This window comes from Mastigoproctus giganteus, chromosome 1 (assembly GCF_048544385.1).
Source record: "Mastigoproctus giganteus isolate SK-2022 chromosome 1, ASM4854438v1, whole genome shotgun sequence".
Lineage (NCBI taxonomy): Eukaryota > Metazoa > Arthropoda > Arachnida > Uropygi > Thelyphonidae > Mastigoproctus > Mastigoproctus giganteus.
In genome coordinates, this window is record NC_143575.1 from 271,932,359 (window position 1) to 271,945,260 (window position 12,902).

Sequence of the window (12,902 nt, forward strand, 5' to 3'; positions counted from 1 at the left end):
AGATTGGTCAGACAGGGAGCCTCCTTAACAAACTCGTGCTGTGATTTGTGTTAAGTGGATCATGCAATACTTCTTTAACAGCCGACCCCATTATTTTCTTTGTAACTGAAGTCAAGCTGATGGGTCTATAATTACCCATGTCACGTTTTTGATCTTCTTTGTGAATTTTGGATATAATTGCAAATCTCCAGTTCATAGGGATCTCTCCTGAATCCAAAGACGCTCTCATAAATTATGGCTTAGGATTTGCTTACCTCCTTTGCTGCCTCCCTTAATATAATTAGATAGATCTCATCCACCCTCACCCTAGGCAACTGTTTTATGTTTAGTTTCAACAATTTCTGTTCCACTTTTTTCTCATTTATCATCAAATCATTTAGCTTCCATTTATAACTTGTACTTTTGGTGTTTCCATTACAATGTTTTAATGGGACATAAAAATCTTTTCTTTGAGTGAATTTAAATGCAGTTTTTACAACCAACTGGTTGTACTGTTTAAAGTTTAAACAAACTTGGTATAATGGTAGGGAAAAAATGAATGTCTCAAAATTATAATAGGTACTGGGATTTTTTTATTTTTTTAAGGCAGTTATTTTGCAATAAAAGAAAATAGAGAATTAGTGGCTTAGATTATGTGCAGGGAGAGAGAGAGAGAGAGAGAGAGAGAGAGAGAGAGAGAGAGAGAGAGAGAGAGAGAGAGAGAGAGAGAGAGAGAGAAAGAAAGAATTGCACATGTCTGATCTGGAATTTCACTCAGACAAGGAGAAAGCACAAAGAGTTGACATAAAAGCACTGTCATTTATCATAAATTCATTGAATGTGGAATAATTGTAATAAAATGAAAAATAAATGTCTGTTTATGCTCTGGTCAACTGAGGACAGAAGAGTTTGCAACTTCATTGTAACAGTTTTTATTGCAGCTAACATACAGTGCAACTAACAGCGCAACAATCAACTGCACTTTTTTGTGTGAGTAGATGTGCTTGATCTTGCTGTATACAAATCTGTGCCTGCATGTGGTACCCCTGGACCACAAACTTCTCTTTTTCTTCTTGTAAAGTATATTGTTTTTTTTGAATGGATATATAAAGAACCTATTTGACTCATCATCTGTCTTGATATTGTCAGTACTGATCCTGCTGTTGCCTTGTAGTGGAACAGTATGACTCAGTATTACTTCTTTTCTCTTAGTGTTCACACGAATTTTTTTTTCATAATATGGCATCACTTGTCCCATTTGATTTGTAAATTATTGTATACCATTATATTATACTATTTTTATACCATTTTATATGATTCATATTGAACAGACTTGCTTGGTAATCTGAATCCAAATTGGCTTCTTTTCTGATACTAATTTCATCAAATTTCTGATCATCCGTTTCAGTTTCTATTTTGAATTACATCTTTCTAAATGTTAAAAATTAGCAGCACATAGAACTATATCCTGGAATATTTCCCTCTTTTGCATTTTTATCCTTAAGAAAATTTTAGTTTATCCTAATTTAACTTGAAGCATGTCTAAACCCAAATTATTTCTACTCACAAAAATGAGAGTAGGAGTGTGTACAGCTGTAATGCATTGAGTATAATATAATGATCAGCTCTACATGCAACTGGAGTGTGCCAACAAAATAAAGTGAGTGTGCTTTTTTGTTTTTCATCTGAGAAATTGTGAAGTAGGAATTATTTTTCTGACATACATCTTATAAAATAGCCTTTTTCCATTAAGTTTTGTAGCTATTCGGTAGCACAAAATTACATCAGAAAAAAGATGGTAACTTAACCAGTTAAACATAATAAAATTATTCTGTAAAAAATTTTACTCTTTGCTGAATAATTTTATTCTGTAAGAGAATTGTGTGAAAGAAATATGTGGTATGAATTAACTCAAATAATAAGTAGAAAAAAAAAAAAAAAACACTTATGAGTAACATGAATTAGAGAAAGTTTTTGAATTTTGAGGTTTAATCATAATACAGTATTATGAAGTATATTAAATAATACAAATAATGTAAGTTTGTAATGACACTAACTACCCTACTTTGACATTTTGATTCCTCTTTGGGAATGCTTCAATAGACAAAAGATTTACAGAGAGAAATAAATTATACTTGGGACTTTAATTAAATTTAATTAATTCTTTCATTGATTATTAATATTGTTTAAACAAAATATTTTGTTTTCATGCTGTGCTCAAGAGAACATTCAGATCATTAGTTGTTTTCATTGACCATTTTTCTTAATGCTTCCTTTCCAGATCAAGGTCAAGGATTCTTGCTCAGCAGGAATCTTGTGCATTGCAGAATAGTAATTTGTCTCACTCAGAAGATATAGCAAGTTCATCATCATCATCATCATTTTCTTCATCCTCCTCATCTTCACCTGCAGAATTTTTAAAACGTCCTCATCCTGCTGAAGAAAAGCATTTACCCAAAGCTAAGAGGTCACGTCAGAAGTTGAAAAATAGTATGTTAACAATCCTTCTGTATTTAATTCAATTTATAAGAAAACATTGTAGATGAAAATACTGATTTTTTTTTTTTTTTATCATAATATGCTAGCTATGGTCTAAGTAACATTGAAAGCCTTGCAGTGTTAAAATAGATGAGACATCCCATGATTTATGTCCTTAATTAGTTCTGAGGAGGCTGGATGTTAGGCTAAAAGGTGTGTGTTTTGAGAGTTATTTTTCTATAATACAGTATTATAAATAAGAATTCATTCCTGAACATCCAAATCAGTCCATATTTTTATATTGTGAAATCCTGTACAATAAACTTCTCAGGGTAGTAAATTTCATTGTACTGAAATTTTGTTCTAATGAATATTGTTGAAAATTGATTTTAAAAAAAAATCGTTATTTGTATAAATTCTGGTGCACTTCTGATATGAGAGCCAGTCAATAAGTATTCACATTCATCCACAAATATTTGCATTAGAGATTTGAAACCTAGCTGGCAATTTCATTCTTTTCTATATAGCTACCTTTTAGAGCTGCACATTTTCCCCATTTGTACATAAGCTTGTTTGGACCTCTTTAAAAGAACTCTCTTACTTGAAGAGAAAATTGGGCTTCCACATTAATCACTCTTCATTCTGAAATCTGTAGCCCCATATGGTTCCCCCATTTTAGGGAAGAGGAAGAAGTCTGATGGTCAGAGGTGGGGAGAATAAAGTGGGTGCTGCAGATTTTCAATGCCACACCTGATTGCAAAGTCTACTGTGACAGCAGCATTATGAGCAGGAGCATTGTTGGCTAGGAGGGAGACACCTTTGGATAGCTTCCTGTATCTCTTCAACTTGATAGCTTCAACTTTCTTAATTCTCCAAAGGTTTCTGTAGTACTTCCTAGTGATGCTGGTGCCTTTTGGGAAGGCGCCTCCGTAGCCAGGTGGGCAGGAGCAGCAGTGCGTACACACGCTTCTTGATTAGACCGGGGTTCAAGCCCATGACCACCAAATACGGAGGATGCGGAAAGGTCGGAATGACCACCGAATATCCCCGGAGCAATATGGCCTTAGTTGCTAATGCTCCTAAAAAACCAAACAACAAACAAACAGAAGCCTTTTGGGAGATAATCTGTAAGGATGTGGTACTGATAATTTTAGGCATTTTATCCTCACTTATGCAGAAAATCTAGTCATGTTTTTTCTCCTCTAGCTTGAATAAAGCAATTTGTTTGGTTTTTTTTTTTAATGTTATGCTGATGTTTGAAAATCTGAACATAGCTCTTCAATCCAGTGTACTTTGCATCTATTTACTTAAGGTCTTTGCTGCTAGCTACATTGAAGAATGTTAAGTGAAAATTTATATCAACCATTTTTAAATCTTCTTCCATTTTGGAAGTTGAATACCATAGCAGACTAAGTCAGAAGGATGATCCTGACTTAGTCATAGCAGTTCTGCCAATATTGTAGAGAGTCTAAAACAGAAGATTCTCTTTTTTTCTTCATTGAGGAAATATTTTTTTACTGCATGTGACTACAAGGTACACAAATTTCATCATATATAATTTTCAGATTTTGAATTTTTGTGTACAATTTTGTAGTACTTCTTTGGTGTTAAAGAAATAGATGTTTTGCAGCATCATTAGATATTATTTGGGATATGTTAAATAATAACTTGATGCCGATTAATTACACGAAGCTTCCTATTAAGGAAATTTTTCACTTAATAAAACTGTTAGTTGAGGCCAACTATATCACCTTTCTAGACAAAGTGTACAAACAAATTTTTGGTTTGCCAATGGGATTGAGCCTGAGCGGCTTAATATTGAAGATTTATCTCTCAACGATTGAGCACATACATTTGATGCCTTTTTGACCCCCGTATCTCAAGACATTATTACATTCGTTTAATAATAATGTAATAATAAGAATGTAAAATGTCCAAGACATTTTACATTCGTTTAATAATATTCATTCTAGACTCAAATTTACAAAGGGAGGATACAGATACATTTTCTAAATTTCACGCTTACTTGGGACTCGAATAAAATCCAATTTAACATCTATCGAAAACTTACGAACACCGGTATGCTTCTACATTATAACCCGTTCACCTACAAAAGCTTGATTATCTTTGATCAATTTCTAAATTCCTATAAATATTCAACGACAGAATCTGCTTTTGGCTCAGAATTACAAATATTAACCAGCAGATTCTTAAACAAGGGTTATCCCCTTGCTACAATAAACCAAATTAGGGTACAAGCTAAGGATAGGATACAAAATACTACACCATCCAACAATAGTAATATCAAAAAATACTTTATTTCTGTCCTGTATGTTGAACAGTGGCACAAACAGCTTTAACAGATCCTTTAAAGATACCGAATTTAAAATTGTGGCCAGGCCAATACGGAAATTACACACTATGCTGAACAATCGCTCAATCCTTTCTGCATTCGCAACACAAATTAATGACCTGGTATATGTTTCTTTCAGTGATTGCGACTCATCTTACCAAGGTTCGATGCATTTTCCTTTGAATATTCATGTTAATCAACATGCGACTTTAGTTCATGCTTCTCATTCAGCAGCGTCAGAATTAGCCTTTCACGCCAGTAATGAAAAACATACTTTTTTATTTAATGTGGCCAAAATACTTAGTGTCCAACATAAATATACACGACTATTAATTGCAGAAACCGTAGAAATTAAATTACACAAAAATTCTGTTAATGTTCGCCAGCCATATCTGATCTTCGATTCGTAGGCTTTTACATGCATGCGCAAAGACAAATAATCCCTATTTAAGTTTCATGCTTGCCCCTTTTCGGTAATTTTCATTCCTGTGATCACGACATACGGTCAAAGCATTGTGAGCTTCGGGTAGGAAAATCATTTTGTAATTTTTTCGTTAAATTCTTTTAATTAATTTTCTTATTTTTAATTGTGTTAAATTGAGTTTTATTATGTTAAATTGATTTTTAATTATTTTTACTCTAATGTAAGATTTTCGATATTTTCATTTTAATTTCTGGAGAGTATCATACGGAAGTCTTCTACGTACTATATTGAGGTAAACTTCTCCTATTATTTTACAAACAGGTGATAAACTTGTCCCTGATGTCCTATGCATCTTGTGGAACAATATGTTATCAAACAGGTCTATGTTACCTGCCAAACTTTGTGTGGCATTGTGATATTAATCATCCTGAATATTAGGATGACAAAGATATTAGTTTTTTCAAGTGTAAGCCTGAAGCATTAACAAATTGTCAGAGCCTTATGGTGAAAAGTTCAAAAACTGGTAATGAAAATGCTGCCAAGATCAACTACTGGATAAATTACCATATTGCATTCGCAGGAGAAGCCCATACAATTGCAGAAACCCTAATTAAGTCATGTGCGGTAATGGCAACTTTTGTGCTTGGTGAACAGTCAAAAAAGAAACTTGAAACAGTTCAGTTATCTAATGATACTGTTAAACATAGCATTGAAGATCTGTCAGCAGATATAGAAAAACAATTAGTGTTGCAACTTAAATCGAGCTTTGCTTTTTTGTTGCAACTTGATGAATCAACAGATGTCTCAGAGCTGGCAGTATTACTTGTATTTGTACATTACTTGTTCCAGAACAAAATCGAGGAAGATTTACTCTCTCTGAATCTCTTGAAAGTTGCACGATGTGAGAAGATATGTTTATTGTCATAAATAGTTATATGGTAGAACATAAAATCAGTTGGGAAAAGTGTGATGTGTGAACTGATGGGGCCAGAGCAATGACAGGAAAAACAACTGGGGTTAGGTGATGGTGCATATCAAAGAGTTGGTGCCATCATGTTTGAATATTTACTGTGTTCTCCATCCACAAGCGCTTCTTGCCAAAATGATCGAAAGAGACCTGAAAACAGTGTTGGATGATGTTATAAAGATAGTGAACCACATTAAATCTAGGCCACTTAATAGCAGTTTTTAAGTTATTTTGTGAAGAAATGAATGGAACACACAACACTGCTGCTTCATACAGAAATAAGGTGGCTTTCTAGGGGAAAAGTTCTTGTTAGAGTTTTTGAACTTCGCTCAAAAATTTATTCTTTTTTTATTGATCATTTTCTCATTGTTTGATAAATACATCTTGGCTGCAGAAATTGGCATACTTAGCAGACACAAGAATTAATGAACTAAATCTCCCATGTCAAGGAAAGAGTGTGTCAATATTCAACGATGGAGAGAATTGCATCTTTTCAACATAAACTTGAATTTTGGAAGACGTGTGTAGAAAAAAGGCAGTATGAATGCTTTCCAACTCTGAATGACTTTTTGATAGAAACGATCTAGCCTGGAAGAAACTATTTATGGTAGCATCGTCCAACATTTTAAATGGTTTGGCATTTCAGAAGTATTTCTACTGATGATGCTACCTGAAGTCCATTGTGTTTCAGAGAAACCAGATGGAATGTCTGTGCAAAATTGTGTGATAGACATTACATCTGATACTAGCTTGAAACAGAAATTCAGTGAGCTTCCTCTAGTTGAATTCTAGTGCGGTCTTCTTCAAGAATATCTGTAAGTGTCTAAATATGCAGTGCTCAAACTTCTTCCATTTCCCACAACTGCGAAGCTCAATTTTCAAGGTATGTGGCAACAAAATCTAAACATCGTTACAGACTGTATATCACATCAGACATGAAAATTCAGTTGTCTACGATTACTCCCAACTTTGTGAGATGAAGAAACAATGTTCTTCACACTAGTAGCCGATGTGGTACAATGAATGTATACTCAAGTAGTGACAGTTTATTATTCAATTATTTTTTGTCAGTCTGAAAAAGGTAGATTGTAATAAATCAGTTCTGAGATCTAAATTTTTAATTTTGGATACCTATCATTTGGATACACTATATTTAAGTGAGCAAGGATGTGAGGATCCGTGGTTATTTTTCAAAACCAAAAGGGGTCCATGAGTAAAAAGTTTTGGAAACACTGATCTGTGTGAGTTCCGTTTTTTTCTTCTCTTCCTTATTTTGACTTCCATTTTATATCTTCTGATCCTGATATATTTGCTGAGGTCATATCAGTGAAATTGTTTCCAGGATGAAATCCTATGCTCTGAATTCTATCCTAAGATCTTTTCCTTTATTTAAACCATGGTTTTCTAATATAAATGTACTAATGCTGTTCAAGATTAGACTGTAGCATTTTGCAGTTGGCTTGTGTTGAAATTTCCAGCTTAATTTTTTTTTGCTTATACCAAAGCTTGCAACAATTATAGACCAGTTATTAATCAATACATCCTTGATTTTGAACAGTCTAAGAGTAGAAAACTTGCTTTTTGTCCAGATGGGTAGTTGAACATTTTGTGATATCTGTCCATTGCCATTGAACACAACTTCTGTCCATTGCTTGCAATGCTTACAGCCTGTTGGTCCTATTGTGTCCTCAGCTAAAGATAAAGCTGACTAACTGCTTCTAACTCTTGTATCGAAGATCTTGGTTCCATTATTCTGATAGAAAGATGTTAACAAAAAAATGCTGTGCAGTCTTCATACCAAGAAGCTTCAGGTCTTGATAGCATTACTCCACTTGTTCTAAAAACTTGCAATCCTGAGCATGCTCCTATTCTGTGTCACCTTTTTAAACTTGCTTATTTCAGTGGTGTTTCAGGAATGCTTGGAAATTTGCCCACATCCGGCCAGTCCCTAAAAAGGGGGTGACAAATCCCTCCCCCCTCCTTTCCAGTTATCATCAAATTGCACTTAGCTTTACTCTTCCTAAAGTAATGGAGAATTTCATCAACTGTCAACTCTTAAAATTATCTCAACCTTCCACCTGATATCACCAGTATGGATTCAATCAATGTTGATCCATTGGTGAAATATTGGCGTATATTACATATCTTTGGACAAAATTCAGTGAAAGCATTTGGCGAAACTCATGTAGTTACTGTTGACGTTTCTAAGGCTTTTGGTTGAATTTGACTTTTCTAGTTTTTTTTTTTTTTTTTTTTTTTTCAGTTAGGTATTCAGTTTTATTCCTTAATGCTCATCGTGCAAGTGATCATAGATGGCTCCCTGTGTTCTGACTTCTTCACTAATGCTGGTGTTTCTAAATGTCCTTTCTACCACTCTTTTCTTCTTGTATATTTTTTCCATTGACTAGAGATCCTGCCATCAGTTTTGTTGATTATAGCACACTGCATTCTGCCTTGCAGTTTGAGAAGCTTTGTCCTGCATAAACAGCTTCAACTTCTCAAATATTTAACACTTGTTATTTAAGAGTCAAACTCCAGGTAATTCTCCAGAGGGATGAAAAAAAACTTAGCTAACTTCAGTCTTTCTAAAACTCAGTCCTGTCTTATTTCTTGCAGAAAAGTCTACTGCTTCAATGCTTGCTTTAGCATTAGCAGAGGCATTTGATGCAAGAAAGCAAGCTTATGCAGCATCAGCCAAAAAAAAAAAAAAAAAACCCACTTCCACTTCACACCTCTGTTCGTTCAAAATACCTGTCCAGCTGAGCCTTAAACTTATTTAAGCTATCAACCTCCACTACAAGGGATGGAAGTCTGTTCCACCAACCAACCACCCGCTGGCTAAAGGCAAATTTCCGCACGTCTATCCTACATCTGTCCTTCCTCAATTTGAATTTATGCCCTCTCAGGTGATTATTCTGAGCTAGAGGAAGAATCCCATCAGCATTGAGCATGCTCAAACCATTCAAGGCTTTATACACCTCTATCAGATCACCTCGCTGGTGCCTAGTCTCCAGACACTGTAATTTGCAAAACTTAAACCTTTCTTCGTAAGAGCACCCCTTTGTTCCATTCACTAATCTTGTTGCCCTTCTCTGTACTCGTTCCAGCAGCTCTACACCCTTCTTGAAATGAGGCCTCCAGACCTGTATACAGTACTCTAGGTGTGGCCTGACCATTGCCTTATACAATGGAATAATCACCTCCTTATCCCTGCTGGAAAAATTCCTGTATATCATTGACAATACTCCATGAGCTACTCTTGCAGCCCGTCTGCACTGCTCAGAGAACTTCATATCTGCCTGCACAACCACCCCCAAGTCCCTTTCATTCTCTACCACTGTCAGTGTAGTACCACAGAGTTGATACGTTGCTCTGGGGTTGCTGTTTCCCATGTGTAGTACTTTACATTTGTCAATGTTAAACTTCATTTGCCACCTCTCAGCCCATCTGCTCAACCTTTCCAGATCCTGTTGCAGCAGCATAGTGTCAGTAGTGTCCTTGACAACCCTGCCAACCTTTGTATCGTCTGCAAACTTGGACATTAAGCTTGATATACCATCATCAATATCATTTATAAATATAGAAAACAATAATGAACCCAACACTGAGCCCTGAGGGACACCACTAATAACATTAGTCCACGATGAGCAGTGTCCATTGATTACCACTCTCTGTCTTCTCCCCCTCAACCACCCCTTTATCCATAGCAGCAATTTGCCTCCAATGCCACACTGCTCCAATTTGTGTAGCAGTCTTCCATGTGCAACAGTATCAAAAGCCTTTCTAAGATCCAAGTATATAATATCAAAGCTATTCCCTGCATCCAGTTCTTTTGTGACTGCATCATAATATCCAATCAAATTGGTCAGGCAAGACTTCCCGTTAACAAAACCATGCTGTGTCCGAGCTATAACTGAAGTCTTGTCTAGATGATCCTGCAGTGCTTCTTTAACCAGTGCCTCCATTAATTTTCCGGGAACAGAAGTTATGCTCACAGGTCTATAATTACTTGTGTCAGCCTTTGATCCTCCTTTGTGAATTGGGGTCACATTTGCACATTTCCAGTCTATGGGTACCTCCCCTGAGTCCAAGGAAGCTCTCATAATTATGGCTAAGGGTTTGCTTACTTCCTTTGCTGCCTCCTTTAATATAACTGGATAGATCCCATCCACCCCGGGTGCCTTTCTTGTGTTTATCTTCAACAGTTTCTCCTCCACTTTACTCCCAGTTATTTCAAGATTCTGTAGCTTACTGCTAGAGTTGAATACACCTCTGGCATTCCCCTCGCTGAATAACTCCTCATGTGTGAATGTCGATGCAAAATATTCATTTAGTTTGTTAGCTACCTGAGCAGGGTCATCAACAGTTGACCCATCAATATCAAGTGGACCAATCTGATTCGTCCCCTTCCTTCTAGAGTTTACATAAGTAAAGAACTCTTTGCTGTTTTTCTTTGCATCCCTTGCCAAGGATTTCTCATAATCTCTCATAGGCTTCTGTGTCATGTGTTAATTTGTAAGTATCCCATGCATTTTTCTTCTCTGCCATATGCCTCATTAGTTCATCTGACATCCATTTTGGCCTAAACCTTGAACAATATTTCTTAGTTGGTATGTAAAGCCTAGTAGCTTCCAAGATTAATTCTTTGAATGCTTCCCATTTTGAATTTGCTGTTGGTAACATCATCAGTTGGTCCCACTGTATAGAATTTAAATACTGTCTCAGTCCATCATAGTCGCCTTTACGGAAGCAATAACCCTTCCCTTTACCCCTAATGGTAGTTACCTCTTTGAGTAAATCCCACTTCAGCACACTGTGATCACTGCCACCTAGTGGTTCATTTATCTGCAGATTCTTAATGCATGAAGAATCACTGCTGATAATCAAATCAAGAGTATTACTGCCTCTAGTTGCCTCCCGAACATGCTGATGTAGAAAACAATCATCCAATAAATCCACAAAAGCCCTGCTAGTGTGTGAGTGACCAGCCCCCAAATTCCAGTCAATATCTGGGAAATTAAAATCTCCCATTATAAGACTCTCTGATTTACTGGCCTACTCTATTTCCCTGTACAGTTCCTTATTATACTCATCAGAGTCATTAGGCCTATAGCACACTCCTACTCTCAATTTTGATCTCCCAATGCTTATGTCACACCAAACTGACTCAACACTGCACTGTCCAGCGATGTCGACTGGCTTCACTTCCTTGGTTTTTATGTGTTTCTTAACTAATAGCATAACCCCTCCCCCCTTCCTATCCTGTCTATCCTTTCTGTAGACGTACTCCCCAAATTCCAGTTCTGCATCCCTTATATCTGTGTGACACCACGTCTCTGATATCCCAACAATATCTGCCTTTGATGTTTTGAGCAATACCTCAAATTCATCAAATTTATTTACTAAACTCCTAGCATTGGTGTACACACAAGTATACCTGCACCTGTTTCTATTCTTAGCTTCCCTAACACAACCCATGTGTTTACTTGTACTGCAATGGCTCCCAGCAGTCTCTGAAATATCATGCATCTTGTTTTTCAGGCTTCTGCTCATTCTAATAGAAGCAGTGCAAGAATCTCTTTCACCTCTGCCAATGGCTACTATCAATCTATTGGTCTTTGTCTTCCCCCAAGCTAGCAGTTTTCCGACCCACCTAACACTGCCTCGATAGCATCAGCAAATATTCTTGCACCCTTTCAATTTAAGTGTATCCCATCCCTGTAGAAGCAATCTCTCCTGTTAACAAGTACAGTCCAGGCTGAAAAAAATTCTACCCCTTGAGCCTTGCACAATCTTTCCAGGGCCGAATTGATCGACAAGGCTCTCAACATATACTCCCTCCTATCGTGTCTGGGCAGAATTGCAGACACTTTCAAATTCAACCCTAATTCTCGGCTTTTGTTCAACAGTGACCTGTACTTGTTAAGTAATTCTGCCGGTCTCCTACTCTTAATATCATTAGTGCCAACATGTACAACTATATCACCTTTTGTACCCTTAAAAGATGATATTCGCTCTACAACGTCATCAACCTTTGCCCCTGGCAGACATACCCTGGTCCTGTTCCACCTATCCTTTTTACAAAGCATGTTCCCCGTTTCCCTGACAATAGAGTCACCAACAACCACTAGTTCCTTCGGGACCAGCGCATTCTGCCTTGGGGGTTGCCTCTGTGTCACGCGATGCCCAAGTGCAAGCTCCGGCATTGATGTGGTCAGCTGAGAGCTTGATGGGCCCCTCATTTTAGTTTCTTCGAGGGCATCCACCCTGTCCTTCAAGCTCTCATATAGGCCCACAAGAACGCTGAGTTGTTGCCTGATATCGATACACTCCTTGCATCGCGCACACACAAAGACATCCCCCATGGCAGTATCATGTCCCGTACCCGATTGCTCTGCAAACATCAAGCAAACAGTGCATTTTATAAGGCTGTGAGTCAGAGGACAACTGCCCCCCTCAGTTCTACCCTGAGCCACAGCACTTCCATTAGCTTGAGCCTTTTGCTTTGCTGCTCTTGTCTGAGTCATGATTCTATTAATTAATTAGTTAATTATAATTAATTATGTTATGTTATTAATTATGTTAAATATAATTAATTATATTACGTTTGTATTCTAAGTCGTTATATGTATTTATTTAAAAGTACAATTTAACTGCTAACGAAGTTCAACTAACGCTATCTAGTACGGTATATAACTATC

The 12,902-nt window shown here is 36.6% G+C and overlaps 1 protein-coding gene across 3 annotated transcripts in view; it reads left to right on the forward strand.

Moving 5' to 3' along the window:
• ctrip (E3 ubiquitin-protein ligase ctrip) overlaps positions 1 to 12,902 on the forward strand; it is an 894,611-nt gene that overhangs the window by 46,864 nt on the left and 834,845 nt on the right. For all 3 annotated transcript variants that reach the window (XM_090377644.1, XM_090377653.1, XM_090377662.1), the window contains exon 3: positions 2,261 to 2,469. In XM_090377644.1, the coding sequence (XP_090233770.1) occupies positions 2,261 to 2,469 (209 nt within the window). The remainder of the gene's footprint in view (positions 1 to 2,260; positions 2,470 to 12,902) is intronic.